At 29.9% G+C, this 23,813-nt stretch overlaps 2 protein-coding genes across 2 annotated transcripts; both read left to right on the forward strand.

The window, feature by feature from the left end:
• Positions 1-298: 298 nt before the first annotated feature.
• On the forward strand, positions 299-14,420 carry LOC122271396 (zinc finger protein 845-like). Its single transcript, XM_043052426.2, has 2 exons — positions 299-1,779; positions 12,214-14,420. The coding sequence occupies exons 1-2, from the start codon at positions 996-998 to the stop codon at positions 13,731-13,733; spliced, it is 2,304 nt and encodes a 767-aa protein (XP_042908360.2). The 5' UTR covers positions 299-995; the 3' UTR covers positions 13,734-14,420.
• Positions 14,421-16,398: 1,978 nt separating this feature from the next.
• LOC110281921 (zinc finger protein 888) lies at positions 16,399-18,701 on the forward strand. Its single transcript, XM_021144523.3, has one exon. It carries the CDS (start codon positions 17,190-17,192, stop codon positions 18,222-18,224), a length of 1,035 nt encoding a protein of 344 aa, XP_021000182.2. The 5' UTR covers positions 16,399-17,189; the 3' UTR covers positions 18,225-18,701.
• Positions 18,702-23,813: the final 5,112 nt, after the last annotated feature.

Raw genomic sequence — 23,813 nt, forward strand, 5'->3', positions numbered from 1 at the left:
AGTTTACTTCTGAATTGAGGTGAGTGGATAGAATAAAATAAAGAATAAAATTAATCGAATTAGGATTTTGTGCAAATGAAAAATTATTTTAAACTTTGAACATGGTTAAAGGGTCATTCTCTTCTATAGCGGTTCATACACTTCTGATTTCCGTTGGCCTGATTTGTGAAAAAAGATTTACCGCAAAACACTCACCCATCGAGTTCTCCATTTTATTTAATGTTGATCAGAAATGCATGAACTGCATTCAGTGAGAATGGCCTTTATGGAGGCCAAAGGCATCTGATCTTATAAAGAGCAAAAATAGACAGCGTAAAACGCGTCAGAACTTTTTGAGGTAGTAAACAGTAAACAATCAATCTTTTTAAATTTGTTTTGTGTTTTTCAATCTGCTGAGATTTTCATTATGTGTGTTGAATAAGGGCTTCTATTTTACAAACTCTAGATTAAAACTTTCTCCATTTAATTAAGTGGTACTTTCTAATGAGTGGCGATCTCCAATAATTGCGATTAAACATGTTCACATTGAAGAAAATAATGTCCAAAGATACTAAGCATTTAATGCAATAAATTTTCAAAGAAAAGCAGTAAAAAAATCTTATACCACAAAAAAGTCTTGCCCATCTAAAGTATGAGATAAAATTTACTCTAAACATTTGGTTTAACTTAACACTTTGGTGTAACACAAATATATTCATTTTGTCAGCAGAAATGTTGTTTGAACATACTTAACTGCCATCATGTTAAAATGAAGCCTTAATCCCACTGTAGATGTTAAAATGTTTTTATAAAAAAGTAATATTTAGTAAATTCAAATTGAAAGGAATTCTTTTGCGTGTTGTAATACATTCTTGAACACTGCTTAGATATGTTTTTTATGTTTATTCTGGAGAGCTGACTTATCACTGCTGGACTTTGAAAGGACATAGAAAAGTACTTTGAATAAATATTCTTTTATATTTATTTATACAAGTGAAAAACTTCACTCAGGCAGTATGGGTGAAAAACCTTATCAAGTTAACCGTAATTTTAATAAACTTGATCTTGTTCATACCAATGAGAAATCTTATTCATGCCATGTGTGTGATAAATCTTTCTCCAAGAAATCTCATTTATTTCAACACTCTATTGTTCACACTGGAGAGAAGCCTTATTCATGCAATGTGTGTGATAAATCTTTTACACATAGATTTGGTTTAAATAGACACGCTCTTGTTCATAGTGGAAAGAAAGCCTATACATGCAGTGTATGTGATAAAACATTCTTACTGAAATCACATTTAAATAGTCACACTCTTCTTCATACTGGTGAGAAACCTTATTCATGCAGTGTGTGTGGTAAATCTTTCACACATAAGTTTGGTTTAAATAGACACACTCTTCTTCATACTGGAGAGAAACCTTATCCATGCAGTGTGTGTGATAAAACATTCTTACATAAATCACATTTAAATAGCCATATTCTTCTTCATACTGGAGAGAAACCTTATTCATGCACTGTGTGTGATAAATCTTTCACACAGGCATCTGGTTTAAATAAACATATTCTTCTTCATACTGGAGAGAAGCCTTATTCATGCAGTGTGTGTAATAAATCTTTCACACAGAAATCTAATTTATACCAACACTCTCATGTTCATGCTGAGGGGAAAAGAGAGAAACCTTATTCATGCAGTGTGTGTGGTAAATATTATCTTAATAAAAGAAATTTAATCAGACATTCTGTAGTCCATACAGAAAAAAAACCTTTTTCGTTAGACATGAAAGTTTCAATTTCCAGTTAATAACCAGTGGTCATACTCTAATTACTCAATGTTTACTTTTTCCTCAAATAATAAGTCCGGTGACCAGTATAGATAGGTCCTGTTCATTTTATAGCCACTATTTGCCAACCTTTTTACTTGGATTAAACTATATATTTAAAAGGAAAAAAATTCATATTTGAAATTATCTATAAATATGCTATAAAATTTTGTTAAACATTCTGACTTTAAATTTACCTATATGTAATAACTTTGAAATATGTTTATTTCAAGCTTCATTTTCCACCCTGTGATATTGAACCAAGAAACTCTCGATCATTTTATAATGGTCAATATAATCAAGAAAAAGAGTTCTATGTAAAAAAATTAATTTATTGCTTAATTTACTTCAATTTAATTTTAAAATTTCACTTGTTGTTATAATTTACTCTGTAAAAATTGTTATTTTAACTTGATCATGTTAAGTCTTTAAAAATTATTTTGTATTTTGTTCATGTAAATAGTACTTAAAAATATTTTGAGTTCTTAAAAAGTACTTAAAAGGTGCTTATTTTTTGTAGAAAGATTTGGCTATGCACCCTGATCTAGTTTGTTGGTGGAAAAGGTGGTGATGGGGTGATTAATTTAATACTTTTTCAATGGTGGAAAAGCATCAAAACTTTTCTCTAAAACATATTGATATTTACATCTTTCTATATTGATGGTATCAACTGGTATTGATATTTTTGCTCGCCTAGTATAATGATTTTAAAAGTCTGGCTTTCGAATTTTATAGATTATGAGTTGACCCTCAACACTTAGCTTCAGAACGTTGAATATTAAAATAATTGGGTGTCGAAAAAGTCAATTCACATTTGTTGGGGGGAAAAGATGTAAAATTGGATCTTTCAAAACTTTAATTATTTTTTGTATTCCAGTCACAGTGAGAAAAATATTTCTGATAATAAAAATAATTTAATCATGCAACTCAACGATATTTTACTATCTTTTTTTTTTTAATGAAAAATAATTTAAACCCTTATGATACCGAAAATCATGCAGATTACCCTGGTTTAAGATGTAGGGTGTGGTTTGAGGTTAAATTTTTTATTTATTCATAAGCAATATTTTTTGCATTTTTAAGAAATATTTCTCATTAAAATATCTCTCTTCATTATTTAATGCAGTATATTTGGAAAAAAATCAGCATCACATTTCGTATTTATATTATATTTTTAAGAGAATAAAATTGCATTACTGTCCCTTGTCAAAAACAGACTTTTCTGAACGTTTTAAGTAATTTACTATATTCTGATATACTATGACTGCCTACTTGAATATGTATAATAAATATTCTTAGAATAATTTGTGTATTTTGTTCAATACTTTATTCTGTATATGTCCCTCATTTTTTGTCATTTCTGTCACAAATACGAAAAGTATCAGTAAAACACTATAGATAACTCTATGAATAAAACATAACGTCCAGGTTACAAAGAACACTCTTCCTTACAGAACACTAAAGTTTAATTGCAGAACCATTTCTTTTAGGGTCGATTAGCTTACTTTCATTATAAAAAAAATGTTTGGGTGACTTTATTGAATGTAATTCCTGTCCCCCTCATCAAACAAATTTAAGTAAACAATTTTTAACTTGTATAAAATCTAATTTTTTGTAAAATATGGGTAGTTTTATTAAAGAAATTAAACAGTTTTTCTGTTTGGAAAAAACTATTGTTTTTAAATTATTCTCCCGACTTAAAATGCGATTTATAGGGACAGTAATTACCTAAGGGACTCCTACTTACTACATGAAAAGCTTTTAATGTGTTTGATTATGTTATTCAATTTTTTTTTTGTCAGATTTCAAACAGTAATGAAAAAATATTTTTTGACAATCAAAACTTTGTTAGTAAACATAAGAATAAAAGAGTTCAATTTATGACTGATATTAATTTTGAGATAGAGTTAAAATGATCTACTTACAAGAGTTTAGAGATAGTTATAAACCTGGTAACAAAATTTACAGAGTTAATCAATAGCATCTTCATAAATCCAAATTTGTCTTGGATCTCAACGCAATCAAGCTAAGATTTTTATTGTAATGAATTAACTTAATAAAGAGCAAGATTGGAAAATTTATCTGATCTCCACTGGCCACTACAGGTCAATTTATTCGTGGCCATGTTTCTCTTTCCACTCTCCACTTTTTTAGTTAAGATTTCCTTAATAATGATTTTGCTTCTAAATTGCTATAAAAATATATTTATTTCCCTCCTTAGTTATTTATATAAGATATTATAATAAAAAATATGTATATTATTATAATAACACATCATGTTTTAAGGGGGGGGGGAAGATTCGTAATAGAAAATTCATTACCATGCAACTTGTCAAAAATAGAATTAAAACATACAAAGAAGCTATTAAAAATGAATGTTTTTATCCGCATTTTGTGGGGGCTTTTCCATGAACTAGGAAGTGATGACGATGGGGTGTCAAAAGACAAAAAGAGGCGGTGGGGAATCTTAAGCGGGGCTCAAACAAATTAGTTCAAAATATTTAATTTAAAAAATATTTTATACTTCATGCTTTTCTCACATCATTTTTTTCAGAAGTGTGTTTCTGTCTGGAGTTAAATATCACTAATTTTGATACCATATTGTGCAGATCTGCAACAAAGAAAAATTATTCTCGCTGTCACCACTCTTTCGGAAAATTTCCACACTTTTTCCTGCAAAATTTTAAATTTGACATATGTTTAACAAAACGTTTACAGAACATTCTGATATGAAAACGTTGTTCATGTATTGATTGGCTTTTGAATTATTTAAATGTTAAATTCAATTTTCTCTTCTGTACTGCGTAATTGTTCAGTTTTGCAAATAAAGTTATAAGAAAATTTTTACAAGCATGTATTGCACGTGCTCCGAAATGGTTTTGCCCATTAAATTGTGAAATTCGTCCCCTCCCCCTCCAATTGCTACATAGTCTAATTTTACAGATAAAATAAAAAGGATTATTTTAATTTGGGGGTTCGGTGTTATTATATGTGTAAATAACTATAGAGAGATTTCTAAAATTCTCTCTATAATAGGCGGTCGCAACGCTCAATATTTGCGATTCATAAAATTCGTAACTTTATACCACTAAAATCTTTTAGTTTTAAAGGTACAATGAGTATCAAAATGACATGCAATAAATAAGCTTTAATAAATAGGTAGAATGCATGAAATAAACTTTTAACTAGCATTTTTTAAATAATTGTTAGTTTAAATAATTTGGAAGAAAAATTTGCATTACAATTTTTAAAAAAACTGCTTTTTCAATTTTTCTCTTTCTTTCTTGTTATGACTATTTTTTTTTCTTTTTTTCACAATTGCAAACTTATATATTTTAATAAACAAAATTATACATTAGTTTTTCAAAAAAAAAAAACATTATTTTCTTCTCTTTTATAATATTTTTATAATAAATTACAATTTGCAGCACAAACAGGGCAATAATTTTTTTTTTTCAAATTTAATAATTTATTTCTTTTTAGAAAATGGTTTTCAATCGTTGTGTTATATTGAACTGGATTTGTAAAAAAATTCTCTGCAATTAATTTTTTTCCTTTTATTACCCTCTTACATTAAACCCAACTCAGAAGACATGGATGCCAAGTAGTCATACTTTATTTAAGAATTTCATGCTAGAGCTTTTAGTGACACAATTTCACTGTTGTTTACTCGTTGCAAATATTTTTAATACTTTCAATTAAACACATTTTTAATTTCAAAATATTCTCAATTGTTTTTATATTTGGCGCTGGATTTTAGTTTTTGCCTTATCATTTACTATTGTGTAAGCAAAAAAATTATGATAAAATCATTCTGAAAAATATTTTTTTTCAAGTGCCATAAAAATTTGTAAAAGCTTTTTGAATTAGTATTAATTGCATCAATCAGGATAACTTAAAAATTTATTTGAATAAAACCAAAAAAAAAAAAAAAAAAAAAAAAANAACTAAATACGAAAAAAAAACACTAGTATAATAATGAATAAAACTGAATATATTAGTTAATATTTAAAAATTAATAATACTTATCTAATCTTTTTAAAAAAATTCTCAAAACAGAAAAAAAAATGCTTGATTTTTTTTCTTCCTAAAATTTGTAATACTAACAATAAGTATTTACAAAAGTTCAAACGTCAAACAACAGTTTAAGAAATAGCTAAAAAGTCTTCTTTAGTCAAGCATTTTTTTAGTACAATTTCTAACAAAATTTTTAAAACAATGTGATTTTAGAAATTTGTCAATGTTCATTTTAACAAATTTTATACTTAAAATATTACTTAATTTTTTTAAAAAAAATTTCAAGTATATTTCGGTATTATAGTTATAAGACTAGAAATATAAATAATTTTTTCTTGGAATATTTGGAACGGGAAAATTAAGGTGGTGTTAGTAGTTTAACAGGATGCAAATATCAATTAGTTTTCACTGAAATCATTTTTAATAACAAAGTTCTCTCAATTGTTTTTCTGATTGATGCAGGATATTTTTTTCTTATGATTTTAACATTCTGTATGCAAATTAATTATGCAAAAGAAATTCTCTTTTTTTACACGTCGCATACATTAAGATAAAAAGTATTATTTAAAAAAAAATATATCACTAGTTTAATAATTACAAATGAATATTTCTAGAATAACTTATCTGATATTTAATAGAGAATCTTAAAACAGAAAAGAAAATTATGCTTAAGTTTGTTTTTTTTCGCCCTAAAATTTGTTATTTATCATTTTATTAAAGAGTAAGTATTTTAAAAAGGTCAAATATTAAACAGAAGATTAAGAAAAAACTAAAACGTTTCTCTTATTCAATTACTTTTTTAATGATATTTCTAACAAGAAAAATTTTTAAAATGTGATTTTGGAAATTTTTTAATCTTAACAAATTTTATTCCTAAAAATAATACATAATTTTTCAAAAAATAAATTTTCGAATATATTATGGCATTATAGATATAAGAGTAAAAATATCTTTTTGTCTTAGAAAATAAAAGATTAAATTTTCGCATTTTAAAGTATGAACAGAAAAATAAAAAAAATAATAAAAATGTTTCTTATTTATGCATCTAAATTTATCTGCAACTTAATAATAATTTAAAAACGATTATATCGAAAAAATTTCCGTTCTTCATATTCCATGCTTTTTATTACCCACTTGTATTCTACCCAACTCAAAAGACAAGTGAAAATAAATGAAATTATGTTTCTTAATTATGCATCTAAAGTAATCAACTAATCAATCTCAAAAAACGATTATATTGTAAAAGCTTCCGTTCTTTAAAATATCTAATACAAAATTGTACAGCGGATGAAAAATCAGTATACAATTTATAATAATTCTTATTTATATTATATACGAATTAGTTAAAGTAATCCTATTTATTTATTATGTACTAATCTCTGTTATAACTCACCATTTTTTTTAAAAGAAAGATTGCAAAATTTTACTAAAAATCTAGTTTTTTTTTCTTCAAACTATGATGCATTTTTTCTCTAAATATTTTGAAAATATTGAAAGGTAGTTAATATAAAAGTTAATAAAAACACGGCAATAATTATACTAAACATATTATGGCTAAGAATACTCACAAATTTTTAGAAATTTTTTTTAAACGTTTTATTTAAAGTTGTGAAAGATTATTATAGATTTTATTATAAGTTCTGCAAGAAACTAATTATTCAATCGATTTATTATATGAAATAATAGATTTGTGAGAGAAAAAAATGTGTCTGAAATGCATTCATAAAACATATAGGTAAATGATAATAAAAAATCATGAAATATCTGGGTAAAAATTATCTTTGAAATCGGAAATCTAATTTAATTCCAGTGTCAGACGCGTTCTATTCGAACTTTCGAATCGCTTTCACCAGCAAATTGTTAGGTGGAAGACATTCGATAGATGGGAGGAAAAATGAAGATCGTAGCCAGTTAGCAAAATCCGTTCGAAAGCGCGAGGTTTCAGGTTTTCCCTAGGAGTAGAAACGTGACAACAAAATGTCATTTTTTTTATCCCCAGCTCGTTCGATGGTTGCGAATTTAGAGCTCTTGCTGCTCTTTGGTATCAAGACTAAAAGGCGATCCATTTTTGCACCGGATAGTCATGTGCGATGAAAAGTGGATACTTTTTGATAATCGTAAGCATTCGGCACAATGATTGGACAAAGATAAAGTGCCAAAACAAAACCAAATGCCGAGTATATACACCAAAAGAAAAAAAAACTAATGGTGTCTGTTTGGTGGTCCTGGTCCAGCACTTGTGTTATACACTATAGTTTTATGAGACCTGTGCAATCGATAACAGGGAACCTATAATGTGAACAGTTAGAAGAAATGATGAGGCAGCTGCAAATTAAGCAGCCAAGATTGGTCAGACCAATCCTCCTGCAGGACAACGCTCGACCACACATTGCAAGATCGACGTTTGTTAAAGTACAGGAACTGGGCCTGGAAACCTTTTGTCACCCATCGTACTCGCCAATCGTGCTAACTGATTACCGTAAACCGGGGCGAGTCTACCCATTTTTTCAGTTTGTCAACTTTCATGTGGTCAAACTTTTGTAAATATTAAAAAAAAAAAGGGTTTTAATAGGTGTTTCGGAATCGCTATTTATCCCTCTTTAAAGCTGTGAAATCGATTTAAGAAAATATTAACAGTTACGCTGTTACTGTATATTTTTATAGAATTGCTGACAAATCTCTCGTAAGGGGCGAGTCTACCCATTCTACTAAAATGAATGTTAACATTGTAAATAATCAAATTTTACTATTAAATTGTTATTTTAGTTACTATATAGGATATTTATGAAGTAAAATTCATAACTTTATTATATATTCCATTTTTTTATTCATAAAATAACACAAATTGAGTATTTGATCGATTATCACATTTTGATCACAGTTTTGTTTTTATAATCATTAACATTATAAAATAACATTTTTTTCTGATTATTGTTGATAAAAATAAATTAAAATTAATATAAATTTACAATTAAATAATTAATAAATAATAATAATTAAAGATTATTAACAAAATCGAAATTCAAACATTGGGAATCATGAAAAATCCTTTTCCCATTCTTTTGGGAGGTAATAATAATTTATAAATAATAATTTATTTAACTTGCATTAAATAAAAAAAGTTAATTTTGTAATATAAAAATTGAAAAAATAGGTAAAATAAGCATATTTTATCTTTACATTTATATTTAACCTATAAATTTTCTTATTAATGATAAATTTATCAATGCAGAATTAAAATAATATACTCAAATTCATTTAAAAAGACTTAATTTTAATATAAACAAAGTTCTAAATTATATTATTATGCTTTATTAAAACTAAATACGAATGGGTAGACTCGCCCCGCAAATTCTGGCTTTTTGTTTGCAACAGCAAAACTTACATTCTTTTGGGGTTTTTTTCATATAAAATTAATGTAATCTTAGTCTTAGATAAGTTTATCACTTAACCAAAGTGAAAATAGTAATAATAATAATATACTTACGGAGCACCAACTAAAAGTTTGCTGATTTTCAATACAAATCTCTCAAAAGACGTTTGAACAGGTCGGTTAAAAAGACACCAAATAAATAAAAACGGATCAAACTACTACAGCGCCATCTTCCTTAGAGTCTGAACTAAGTCCTCCGTCGGTAAAAAAAATTTATTTGCAATTTAAAATAGTGAAAATTAAATAAAACTAAAATGGGTAGACTCGCCCCTGGATGGGTAGACTCGCCCCGGTTTATGGTACCATTTTTTCCGAGCGTTGGACAATTTTTTGTAAGGAAAAATATTTAATTCCCAACATGCGGTGGAAAACGCATTTCGGGATTCCATCACCAGCTGCTCGCCAGATTTTTTCACTAGCGGTATTAATAAGCTATCGTTAAAATGGCAATGTTGTATTGATAGTTTAGGCGCATAGTTTGATTAATTATGTTATTTCTTGCCCGAGATATAATAAACCAAACTTTCTGTCTCAAGTCGGCGGACGTTTCATACTTAATGACCCGATATATATATTGAAGAAATAGATAAATATATTATTCCAAATCAATGTATACGTATGTGTATTATTGTATGTGTACCAATTATTCCATGAACCTACTAAAAATAAAATTTAAAAAAGCAGATGTATAATCACATTCTATCGGAAACATGCTTTCATAAAACTTAACATTCGTTGAATACAATGTTTTATTCAAATCTCTTTGCTAAATAACGAATAAATTTTAAGACAGCTTAAAAAGAAACATTGTATTTCATAATAAAAAATAAAAAAGATTAACATTCGGCTATCAGTGGTAAAATATGAATGAAATTTTTGCGTTACGCTTGCGTAAGTTAAGTTCCTCGTAAGTTAACCAATTTTAAATATTAATCGTCCTATTTAAATATGCATACATTATCTATAATTCAAAACTTTTTCATCCACAAATAAATTAAATAATTATTAAAGATTAAGGTTTGCATGGAATTATCTTAGGATAACTGAGTTTCATGAATCGGTGAATTGTTTTTTTTTTTTTAATTGCTCAATTAGTTTTAAAGAAATGGCTAAAAATGCAAAAATTGTAATTAATAAGGGGTACATTAAAATCAAGAATCCAAATATATAAAAAAACATACGTTTATTTAGGTGTTTGCTTTCATACCTTACTCAATAATTAATAACATATAATTGGCATATTTGAGGTCACCCCCAAAAAACATTAGGATTGACACTTAGGACGTGAAAATCCGATCATAAGAACAAAAGTTATTCAGGGTCATTTATATATATATATATATACATACATACATACAATGCTCAAAATAAAAATCGGAACAGCCCCAGAAACCCATTACTTAAGGTCTAATGATCGGATCTTCTCGTTCAAGGACTCAATGGTTTGAGGAAGTGATCTCAAATATGCTAATTAATTAGCGATTATCGGTTGATCTTTTAAATTACGAAATATGACACAAAGAGGTACTTTCTCTGAATTAAGATACCCTATTTGACGGATTCAGATTTCTAACCTCCAAACTATAGGGGTACCCACGTGGGTACCCCTATAGTTTGTACAATCTGCGAAGGGCAGATTGTACAATCTGCGAAATATGATCCCAATAGGGAAGCGATCCAAAAAATAAGTTTAGACACATTTATGTTAATTTTTCTTAAGGCGTATTCCCCCCTATTTCGAGAACTTTTTAAGCGAAGTGAAAAAATTTTACACACAATTATAAAATTCGCATATCTAAAAATAATTTCATGCACAAAAAAAAAATAACTTTTAGTTTATATTTATAAATTTTTATTATTTTATTCAAAAATAGTCGAAAAAATTTGGAATTTGCAAGGGAAAATTTTTTTACACTATTTTAAAGTAAGCAATTTTTCTTGTCAAAATGCAAAATTTGAACGAAGTCAATCGTATAGTTATATAATCGTATATATAATATATAATCGTATAATGGTATATATATTTCGTTCCTGAGAAATCAAATTTTAGTTATAGTTCATAATTCACAATAAGTCGTAAGCCCCAAATTTCTTTTATTGCTAAGGATATTGTAGATATTCTTGATTTTAAGAATAATGCAGATACTCTTGTTAACTACTTTTAACAAAAATATATATCTTTTCGCAATTTCGTTTCATTATTTCCATTCAAACGTTTCCTCCATTTCCGTTCAAAATTCCTTCAACCAAGCTCTTGGCAATTAAATTCACTTGGCGTTCATTCATTTCTGCTAACCACCAAAGCAGAGGTGTGATATAAAGTTCGGCATTCAAGACAGTTAATTTTCTCAGGCCTCATCTACCAGCTATTCTACAATCGAGCAAAAAGAGTGAGTGTAAAACGTTACAGAACAAAACAATAAAAATTTTAGATTTTGTTAATATAATTTTGACTACGGTAATAAACTAATAATTCACTTCATTTATCGCTTTTTTTACTGCATGTTTTTATTTTTAATACGCGATTTTTAACGATTTACCTATTCCTACTGTGTTTTGATTTAGGGATTCCAACTTGCTGAACTTCCTTCAAATTTACTGAATAAATAGTTTTTTGTTTTGGAAAGAAAAATTTGCAAATAAAATTTATCGAAATTTTTTTTTTATTCAACCTGAAAGTAAGAGTTTTTTTTTTGCTAGTGTGATGAAACGTAATTATGCAGGTGTATTATTTAAATTGACTAGTATATACAGCAAAATAAGTTAAAACTAACATAATAGTGTTGTTGCTGTAAAAAAGACTTTTTCATAGTGTGCGCATGAAAATTTGATAAATGAAATTGTATTTTAACACCTTCTTTCATTCTGATGAAAAGTTTTACTTGTTCAGAATATGTTATACTAAAACATTCAACTAGATTTTAAGTTTACATAAACCTTCCTTGGTTCACATTTTTGAAAATCTTATTTGTGTAATATGTCTGGAAACTCTAACTCAGATAAGCCTAATTTAAACAACTCTGAAGAAAAACCTTATTCATGCGATGTATGTTATAAAACATTCAAAAATAAAATTTATTTAAAAAATCATTGTTTTGTTCATACCGGTGAGAAACCTTATTCATGTAATTTGTGTGGTAAATCTTTCACTAAGAAATTTAGTTTAAATTATCACATTCTTGTTCATACTGGAGAGAAGCCATTTTCATGTAGTGTGTGTAATAAAAGATTCTCAAGGAAAACTAATTTAATGGCACATTCTGTTGTTCATACGGGTGAGAAACCATATTCATGCAGTGTGTGTGATAAACGTTTCACGCATAAAAGAAGTTTAAATGAACATTATGCTGTTCATACTGGAGCAAAGCCTTATTCATGCAGTGTCTGTGATAAAACATTCTCACGTCAAGCATATTTAGATAGCCACTCTTTTGTTCATACTAAAGAGAGACCTTTTTCATGTCATCTGTGCAATAAAACATTCTCACGCCAAACTCGTTTAGATAAGCACTATTTTGTTCATACTGGAGAAAAACCTTTTTCTTGCAGTGTCTGTAATAAATCTTTTACACAAAAATCTTATTTAGATGATCACTTTTTTATTCATACTGGAGAAAGACTTTTTTCGTGTGATGAATGTCATAAAACATTCTCACGCCAAACTCATTTAGATAATCACATTTTAGTACATACTGGCGACAAACCTTTTTCGTGTGATATGTGTGATAAAACATTCTCAAATCAAACTCGTTTAGATAAGCATTATTTAGTTCATACTGGAGAAAAACCTTTTACTTGCAGTGTTTGCAATAAATCTTTCACTCAGAAATCTTATTTAGATAATCATTCTTTTCTTCATACTGGAGAAAGACCTTTTTCATGCAGTGTGTGCGATAAAACATTCTCACGTCAAACTCATTTAGATAGTCACTTTTTTGTTCATACAGGAGTGAAGCGTTTTGCATGCAGTGTGTGTGATAGATCTTTTACACGGAAAGCTGATTTAAATGAGCACTATCTTTCTCACACAGGAGAGAAACCTTATTCTTGCAGTGTGTGCAATAAATCTTTCACACGTAAAAGAAGTTTAGATATCCATTATGTTCTTCATACTGGAGAGAAACCTTATTCATGCAGCGTGTGTGATAAAACATTCTCTCGGAAAATTCATTTAAATATACATTTCCGTCTTCATTCTGGAGAGAAACCTTATTCATGCAATGTGTGTGGTAAATCTTTTTCACGGAAACCAGATTTAAATGAGCACTCTCTTGTTCATAGTGGAGAAAAACCTTTCTCATGTAGTGTGTGTGACAAAGCATTCTCACGTAAATCTTATTTAAATAAACACTCTGTTGTTCACAGTGAAGAGAAACCTTATTCATGCAACGTGTGTTGTAAAGCATTCTCAAGGCAATCATATTTAACAAAACACTGTCTTCGTCATTGTGAAAAGAAGCCCCATGCAGTATGTGAGTGATCTCTTGTAGTTTAATACACTTTTGTGATGAAACATTAGATTCTTTAGTAATAAATGTAAAAACATTAAAAAAGCCTGTTTTTTTTTTTTTTTTTTTTAAGGATTTAAATAAAAAAATTTATTATTTTATTTCATTTTCTGCAACTCTGTTTAAATTTCAGATCTCCATTTTACATTTTGAAAATTGACTTTATTATGAAGAGAATGTCTTTTGATCACTTTATTTGGAGATTTCAAAACAACTCATCTGGATGTTTTTTCTTCCGATTTATTACTGATTCAATGGCTAATCATGTTTTTTTTCGTCCTAATCATAAAATTTATGTTTTTTAGGTGCATTGTAAAGTATAATTTTATGTTTTTATTGCAGACTGATTTTTGGATTAAAAAAAAATATATATTAGAAATTTAGCAGCATAGGCTCAAAAGAACCAACACCCACCTATCAACAAGAAACAGTGCCCTTCACATTCTTAAAAAAATTAATAAATAAAAATTAAAAATATAAATTAAGATTTTGGCAAAAAATGATTTTGAAATCTTATGGTCTGAAAATTACCGATCATTGCAATTTATTTTTGTGCTATTAAATGTTTATATTGATAGTGCTGTAAAAGGATTTTTAATAATTTTTTGTAAATTTTTTGAAAAAACTAAATGCGAAATAAAAAATAAAGTAGTGGTTTATTTTCGTCCATTTATACCCATTTAAATTTACAACTACATATAATTTTTACTACAAAATTCCTTGCTATCCACTTGACACACATTTATAATGCATTTATGCACATAACTATTCTAACTGAAAAAAAATTTCTGCTTATTCAATAGAATATTTATATTGGTGTAGTATTTTCAAAAACGGAGTAAGCTAAACTACTCAAATATATAAAAAATTCAAATATATACATACAATGTTCTAAAATGGTTGCTGATTACAAAGACTGATATTAGTGTAGTACGCATTTTCATTTAATATTTCTTTAAATTGTAACAAAAAATAATTTTCGAACTATCAAAATAAGAATATTAGTAGCAAAGTATAATTTTAAAAGCAATAAATTTAATTTTTTTTTTCCTAAAGGAAAACTAAAAATTATAAGTATCATTTTAGAGCATCGAAAATACATATAAAAATTGAAACATTTAACTGAACTACGGTTAACTAAAGTGAATATTCCTCAAGATTGACTAATGATGAAAAGAAAAAGCCCTGATGTATTTTATTTGAAACTTTTTCTTTAAAATTTTGTGCCTAGATAGAATATCCTTGAGTCCTGAATACCGTGGACATAGCTCTATAGTTGCTTTCCTGAGAAAAATGAGTGTGAATTAGCAAGTTGTCAAACATAGCCCCTTTCCTTTCAGGTTTTGTTTGGCCCATTCATCTAGTTCATGGGTTTTCCCACCCTCACCTACCTAGCTACCGGTCATCTAAAAGGTTTGCTATTTTCTGAAGGAACTAAAATCTACCCCCTCTGCCCTAAATGCCATATACACCGGGCTTCCACCGATCATATCCTGGACTGTCTAGGATTTCTCTGGGAAGACATTTACTCTACTCCTCTTCATCAGGCCAGATGAGGATCAGCAACAACAAGGGTTCTATGAATCTCTCACTGCGTAGTTATTACTTAATCACTGATATCAACTATCCAGCCTTCTCTTCAAAAAGAACGCTCACATACGATATGGGGTAAATTATATGAACATTTATTGAACCGAAGCATAATACAATGGAGCAACAAAAAAAATTACAATAATCCGAATTGCACAAGGTCGTTCTTCGACTCATAAATCCTTCTTTTTTCCCCTGCTATTAAGACCTTATGTGGCAGAAAGTAAAAAGAGAGAGAACTTTATCTTTGGGACAAATTCAAAATGTCTTAGTTTGACTAATTCTATCCAAATAATATATTTACAAAGTAATAAAATAATGGAAAGGCCCACAGAATGTAATAGAAAGGTGAAGCAGATCAGTGATTTTAGAAGTAAGGCCCTGCTCAGCAAATCGAGCTCCTGTACAGAGGAGTCAGGGCTCGATCCTCGACTGCACCAAAACCCACCGAGTACATGCAATAAACATGCTCTAAATATCCATGGAATACCTGGAAAGTCCTTTGGTCGTTTGCTGAGCAGTACCATGGGTACAAGGATCTGGAAAAAATTTCCTTCCCCTTCAGATATGTGGCAAAATTGAGAAAGTGGCCTTACAAATGAGATCTCTTCTGCAGATGATCAAAATTGTGATGGTGTTCCTTTGAATCATCCTCAGGGATGTTTCCCAGACAGTAACCAATATCCTATTATGCATCTCCAGTTCCATGTAAGTAAAGTACTTACATACTATCTACCATGTATTGTAAAACCCATCCACTCATCTCAATATCCTAATGCGTCCCGCAGTGAACTGATCGTTAAGACACGGCTCCCAGCAGATCGCCAAAGTCAAGCATCACTGGCTGCAGTCCGTGTACGGGTGGGTGACCACTTGAATTAGTCTGCGTAGGGACCGAGGGTGTGCGGTATTGATCCTCGTTAAACTGTTCTACCGTAAAGTGCTCGACTTCGCGTGCAGGTCGTCGCGCTACCAAAGGGGGGTGCCCCACCGTCTCCAAAGACATGCCACCGATTGTGATGGCATGTCTTCGGATCATCCTCAGGGATGCTTTCCAGACCGTCGCCAATAACATATTTAGTGCCACGTAAATGAACTACAACAGCAACAATATCCTAACGTAATTAATAAGAGTGTAAAGAAAATACAGAGCTATAAGCTTATGCGCACAACTTGTCGCACTTTTCTGCAATCAAATGTAATTGATAAGCGAGCTATAAGCGCAAATCAGAAAAGAGCTGATAAATGCTCGTTTGTCAACATTCTTCAAGAAAAGAAGTAGAAACTTCTATTTAATGAATATTTTTAAAAAATTCATTACTTTTCATTCATTAATTAATTATTTTTCGACTTTCAAGGCTGAAAGAAACATACCCTATTTATGTTAAGCTTTGAAAAATTTCTAGTATTAATGCTGAAAAATAATATTTTATGGTGTACACTGGAAATAGGTGTTATTCTTGGTCTTAATGGGAAACGTGTTCATACTGTAAAAAACAATAGAAGGAGAGGCTGAGTATATGATGCAGTAAAACTTGCTCAAAAAGAGATAATAATATGACTTTTATACTACAGAAAATTTGTGAAGAATAATACTTCTTAGAGATATGATTTAAATAAACAAATATATTCGTGTCGTAAGCAGAAAAGCTGTTCATAAAACCGTCTACAGATGGAGTAGGACCCTGCAATCAAATAATTTTGCAGCAGAAGGTCACTTATCATTAACATTCTATTTCATATTGAATGAAGTCTTATTAATGCAGTTGTAAAACATTCACGTAACTAGCTCATTCAATTCCTCTTGCTCATAAAAATAAAGAACTTATTCGTGCAGAATGAGTAAAAACTCTAATACAACTCAGAGCAAATTAAATAAAAACTATTTTGCTCATAATGGAGAGAAACCTTATTCATGCAATGTGTGTGATAAATGTTTCACACATAAAAGATATTTAAATTCTCATTTTGTTGTTCATACTGGAGCAAAACCATATTCATGCAGAGTATGTGATAAATCTTTCACACAGAAGTCTGGTTTAAATAAACACAATATTCTTCATACTGGAGCGAAGCCTTATTCATGCAATGTGTGTGATAAATCTTTCACTTATAAATCTAATTTACACCAACACTATCTTGTTCATAGTGGAGAAAAACCGTATTCATGCAGTGTGTGTGATAAATGTTTCACACATAAACGAAGTTTAAATGATCATTCTGTTATTCATACTGGGGAGAAACCTTATTCATGCAATGTGTGTAGCAAATCTTTCACCCAGAAGTCTGGTTTAAATAAACACCTTCTTCTTCATTCAGGAGAAAAGCCTCATTCATGCAATGTGTGTGATAAATCTTTCACCCATAAATCTACTTTATGTCAACATTCTCTTACTCACAGTGGAGAGAAATCTTATTCATGCTGTGTGTGTGATAAATCTTTCACACATAAAAGGTGTTTAAAAAGACATTACATTCTTCATACTGGAGAAAAGCCTTATTCATGTAGTGTGTGTAATAAATGTTTCACTCATAAAAAAGGCTTGAAAGAACATTCTGTTGTTCATACTGGAGAGAAGCCATATTCCTGTAGTGTGTGTGATAAATCCTTTACATTGAAATCTAGTTTAAATAAACACATTCTTCTTCATTCCGGAGTGAAGCCATATTCATGCAGTGTGTGTAATAAATCTTTTGCACAGAAAAACAATTTAAATGAGCATTATGATATTCATACTGGAAAGAAGCCTTACTCTTGTAGTGTTTGTGATAAATCTTTCACTTCAAAGCCTAATTTAACTAGACACCTTCTTATTCATCGTGGAACTCATGCAGTGTGTGTGACAAAATATTCTCTAGATGAAGAAATTTAATTAATAATTTTTTTATTTCTACTTAAGATAAACTTTTTTTTTCCATGCAGTGTATGTGAGAGATCTTTCAAACGTAAATAATTCTGATTAGTAATCTTTGATTTAAATTAGGACTATCTTTCTCACCTGGACATGCATAGTATCTCATCTTTCTGATACTTGAGTTAAACCTTAATCTTACAATCTGCAATAAATTTTGAACACTTTCTATAATGTTAGTTTATGTAAAAGAAATTGAAATATTCAATATGTTATTCATACAAGAGTGGAACCTTAATCAAGCAGTGTGTGTGTGATAAAACTTTCTCACAGAAAATTCTTTTAAATTTACTTTTTGTCTTCATACTGGATATAAATTTTATGTATGTGATAAATAATTTTTACAGAAAATAGATTTAAGAGCTTAATTCATAGTGTAAGTAGTACCTTACTCATAAAATGTGGAAATTTTTTTAAAATAAAAACTCTGTATGATAATATATTATCATATCAATCTTATTTATCGACACTATTTTCATCCTTCCGGCATGAAGCCTCATGTGTGAGACATCGTTCATTGATTAACACTAGAAAGATTAAAAATTGCTGTGACCTGGAAATTCTGAGGGGGCGAGTGTGGCCCTTTTTAGATTATTTAAATATAGAACTAAAATATGTGTCTAAAAATATTATAAAAAATAATTTGTTTAAGACATAGTTGGATATTGATCGTAAGAAATGTGTGGGATATTTTTTTTTCCTATTTCGATAAGAATCTCTTACAATGGGCATAATGGTTTTTGTAATTGTGCCATTACAAATTTCATGCCTTAAATAATTTGAAATAATTATTCATCTTGAAACTATTTGGCTTTATTTTAAAATATGAAGATTATGTTAAAACTATTCAAATGTTCCTACGTTTAGTTTGCACAGAAAGTGTATTCTCAGCTCATGTACAACGAAACTGAAAAATATTTCCACATTAACAATTATAATATAATTTATATATTAATTATTCATGTAAAAACATAACATACATTTTAAAAGTAAGTCATTATTAAAAACTAATTTGCATAAATCTGTTTCCCAATACTAGTCAAATTTAATTATAAATTTTCTAGCATTAATTAAAATTTAAAAACATACCATTTTAATTATAAAACAAGACCAGAAAGATCGACAAATCTTATGATCTGAAAATTCATGATCATTGTAATTTATTTTAGTGCTATTAAATGTTTTTATTAATTGCGCTATAAAAGAATTTTTAATAATTTTTTGAAAAAATTAAATGCAAAATAAAAGAAGTAGCTGTTTATTTTTTTCTATATTTATGCATTTAAGTTTTAAACTAAATACAATTTTTACAACAAAATTTCTTCTTAGCCGTTAGACCCATATTTATAATGTATTTCTGTGCATAACTTTAAATAAAGTATATAATTGAAAAAAAATTTCTGTTTATTCAATAGAATCTTTTTATTTATATTGGTAAAGTATTCTGAAAAATTGAGCATGCTAAGCTATTTAAATTTATAAAAAAATTTAAATACTTATACAATGTTCAAAAATGGTTGCTGATTACAAAGGCTGATATTAGTGTAGTACTCTTTTTTGTTTAATATTTCTTTAAATTGCAACGAAAAGTAATTTGCGAATTGTCGAAGCAAGAATCTTAGCAAATCAATATAATTTTAAAAGTAATAAATGTAATTTTTTTTTTTCCTCTAAAGAAAAACTAAAAATTGGAAAAATTATAACTATCTTTTTAGAGAATAGAAAATACAAATAAAGCTTGAAACATTTGACAGTTAATTGAAACGAATTTTCCTCAAGGCTGACTAAAAATGAATAGAAAAAGCCCTCATGTATTTTATTTTAAACTTTCTCTTTAAAATTTTATACCCAGCTAGAATATCCATGAGGCCTGAATATCGCGGACATAGCCCTATAGTTGATTTCCTGGGAGAAATTAGCGTGAATTCACAAATTATAAAACATAGTGCACTTTCCTCTCAGTTTTTATTTAGCCCATTCATCTAGGTCAAGGGTTCAATGAATCTCTTATTGTTCTTACAGTTCCTGATTTCTGATATAAACTATCAGCCTTCTCTTCAAAAACCATCATACAATAAGACAGTAGTGTAGTAAAAACAATGCGTGTCACGTTTCAAAACCTTTCATCAGTGGTTTGTCTAAAATTTTGGTAACTAGACGTCCTCAAATCTTAAGAAAAAAATTCTATAATAATCCGAATTGCACAAGGTCATTTTGACTCCTAAATCCCCCTCTTTTTCCCTACTCTGAAGACATGAAATGGAAGAAAGCAAAGAAGAAAAAAGGGAGAGAGAGAGAGATAACTTTATCTTTGGGACGAGCTAAAAATGTTTATGTTTAACTAATTCTATCCACATAATATCTTTACAAAGTAATAAAATAACAATAGGAAGGGTCCACAGAATGTAAACGAAATGTGGAAATAGAATAGAAGTAAGGGGATGAGTGATCTCACACTTCTAGCACTAGTCTAAAATTTAGGTAACTAGACATCCTCAAATATTAAGAATGGTGCTAGACTTTTAATAGTTCCTAAGACACTTTTTAAGGAAATGGACTCAAATTTTATCACACACACACATATATATAGATTTACGATCAGTCCACTGCGAGACCACTATTGGGCTGCAATAGCGGCACAACACAAAACAAATCATGTTTTCAGATAAGTGGATTTAAGGTTTTCATTGCTAAGGAAAAAACATAAAAATTGCTTTAGTTTGCTTAAACGAAGATTGCCTTCAAGTTGAATTATGAGTTGTGCTAGTATTGCAACTGAAAGAAAGTGTATTTTCATATTTGCTACTGTTCTTAGTCCAAAACTTGTGTGATTTTAGTTGTGCTACTATAGCAGCCCTGTTCTTTCATTTCAATATTGTCCCTCAGTAGACTGATCGTTAAGACAGGGTTCCCAGCAGATCACCGAAGTCAAGCATCAGTGTGCTGGTGGGTGACCACTTTGATCAGTCAGCGTAGGGACCGAGAGTGTGCGGTATTGGTCCTCGTTAACTGTTCTACCGTAAAGTGCTCGACTTTGCTTGCAGGTCGTCGGGCTATCGAAGCGGAGGTGCCAACCTCTCTGCAGAGGAGAGAAATTGTGATGGCATGTTTTCGGATCATACTCCGGGATGTTTCCCAGACCGTCGCCAATAGTCCATTGTGCAGCACTAGTGCGACGTAAATGAACTACAACAATAACGTTTCAATATTGTTCAAATCATTTTCGTATGTCTCCTTCTTGTAAACACACCGCTTCATACTTTAATGACATCTTTGTCCTGGCTTTTTGCCTTTTATCGATCATGGATACTTCAGATAATCACAAACTACAATCCTGCAAAGAAAATCCATCTACTGATCAGAGAATCGGGCTTCGGTCCAGAAGGGTTCCTCGACTCCGCCGAAACCCACTGAGTACATGCGATATAGTTACTGGAAATATCAGTTTTATCTCAAATCCTTTGGTAGGTCACTGAGAAGTACCATGGATACAAAGATCTGGATAAAATTTCTTCTCCTTCAGATCTAAGTCTAAATTGAGGAAGTAACAGTTGGGCTGAAAAGTTTGTAGGCTAACATAGAAAAAAAATTTTTTTGGGTAAAATTCAATTTTATTATTCAATATAGTTTCTTTCAAGGGCGATACAACGATTATAGCGGTCATATAATTTTTCGATACCACTTTTATAATACGATTTGTCTTTAGCTTAAAAAAAAGGGCTTTGTTTCGGTGATTACTTCTTCATCGGCGCCAAATTTCTTTCCAGCAAGCATTCTCTGTAGGTCTGAGAGCAGGAAAAAGTTGCTGGGGACCAGATCTGGAGAGTACGGTGGATGCGGAAGCAATTCGAAGACTAATTTATATAATTTTGCCATCTTTTTCATTGACTTGTGTCACGGTGCATTGTCTTGATGAAACAAAACTTTCTTCTTCTTCAAATGGGGCCGTTTTTCTGCGATTTCGTAGCTCAAACGCTCCAATAACGCTATGTAATAGTCGCTGTTGATGGTTTTTCCCTTTTCAAGAGAGTCAATGAATATTATACCATGAGCATCCCAAAATACTGACGCCATAACTTTGCCTGCTGACTGTTGCACCTTTCCGCGGTTTGGAGTTGGTTCGTCTCGTGCAGTTCACTCGGCTGACTGTCGGTTGGACTGCGGTGTGGAATTATGGAGCCATGTTTCACCCATTGTCCCATATTGACACATAAATTCGGGTTTATTACAATTAAACAGCTTCAAACACAGTTCAGAATCATCAATTCGTTGTTGTTTTTGTCGAAATGGAGCTCGTGCGGCACCCATTTTACCTAGAGCTTTCGCATAATCAAATATTCATTCACGATATGTTCAACACGTTCTTTTGATATCTTTAGAGTCTCAGATATTTTGATCAACTTCACTTTACAGTAGTCTAAAATTATTTTGTGGACTTTTTTTATGTTTTCGTCGGTAACAGCCTCTTTGGGGCGACTACTGTGTGCATCGTCGTCGGTGCTCATTTCGTCTCGTTTGAACTTAGCAAACCACTTCTCAATGGTTGATTTCCCTGGTACAGAGTCCGAATAATGTTTCCCAAGCCAAGCCTTGGCTTCAAGAGTATTTATTTTTTTTTGCTAAAAAGCAATGCTTTAAAAACACACGAAATTCCTTTGTATCCATTGTTTCTAAACTAACAAAAGTTGCTTCACTAAAAATACTATATTTCACAAACTAATAGTCCGACAGCTGTCAAATTTATACACGTGTCTTTCAAAGGTTATAACTAACTAAAAATCGTATGTATTTAATAATAGTAGTCCCATCTATGTGTCAGCCTACGAACTTTTCAGCCCAACTGTTAGCCTTGCAAATGAGATCTCCTCCGCAAAGGATCAAAATTGTGATGGTCATGCCTTTGAATCATCCTCAAGGATGTCTCTCAGACCCGAGCCAGTAGTTTATTGTGCATCTCTAGTGCGACATAATAAGTAAAGTACTTACTATGTACCCAGGGTTCGACTTAGCCTAATTGGGGGTCGGAGCAAAAACTTCTTTGGGTGCCCCCTCTACTTTACTACTTCAGTAATGAAGAACCGAACTTTATGAGGTATTTATATTTTTCGCCTCATTATAGATATATAACGAGAAATTTGACTAGAACCTAAAATAGCTATGACCTTGCTGAATTAAGCTAAATTTTCTCAATTTCGATGGCTCAATTAAGCCAATCAGAACTCATATTTTTGTAAACATATTATTGCATTTTGAGATATGTGAAAATACAGGCTCTTCATTGGCCAAATTTGTCCATCGTTATTGCGAAAATTTAGCTGAATTCCGCTCTAGATAGCCGTGGATTTACGAAATAAAGATTTTTTGTGTTCATCTAGATCAGAGGTGTCAAACTCAATTTTGCAGAGGGCCATATATTAAATTTAGAATGTGTAGGCGGGCCAGATTCAAATAAAAAAAATGTACTGAACTATTATAACATTTTATTTATCTAATTATATGGTATATAATTAGATAAATAAGGTTAATATAAGGTTGTTAAAAATCATATCA

This window comes from Parasteatoda tepidariorum, chromosome 10 (assembly GCF_043381705.1).
Source record: "Parasteatoda tepidariorum isolate YZ-2023 chromosome 10, CAS_Ptep_4.0, whole genome shotgun sequence".
Lineage (NCBI taxonomy): Eukaryota > Metazoa > Arthropoda > Arachnida > Araneae > Theridiidae > Parasteatoda > Parasteatoda tepidariorum.

Excerpts from the sequence above, each read along its gene's own strand:
- LOC122271396 (XM_043052426.2), top strand. The coding sequence starts at position 996 with ATGGGTGAAAAACCTTATCAAGTTAACCGTAATTTTAATAAACTTGAT. Across the intron at positions 1,780-12,213 it reads CATGAAAGTTTCAATTTCCA|AATCTTATTTGTGTAATATG; the intron begins GTTAATAACCAG and ends CACATTTTTGAA.
- LOC110281921 (XM_021144523.3), top strand. The coding sequence starts at position 17,190 with ATGAGTAAAAACTCTAATACAACTCAGAGCAAATTAAATAAAAACTAT.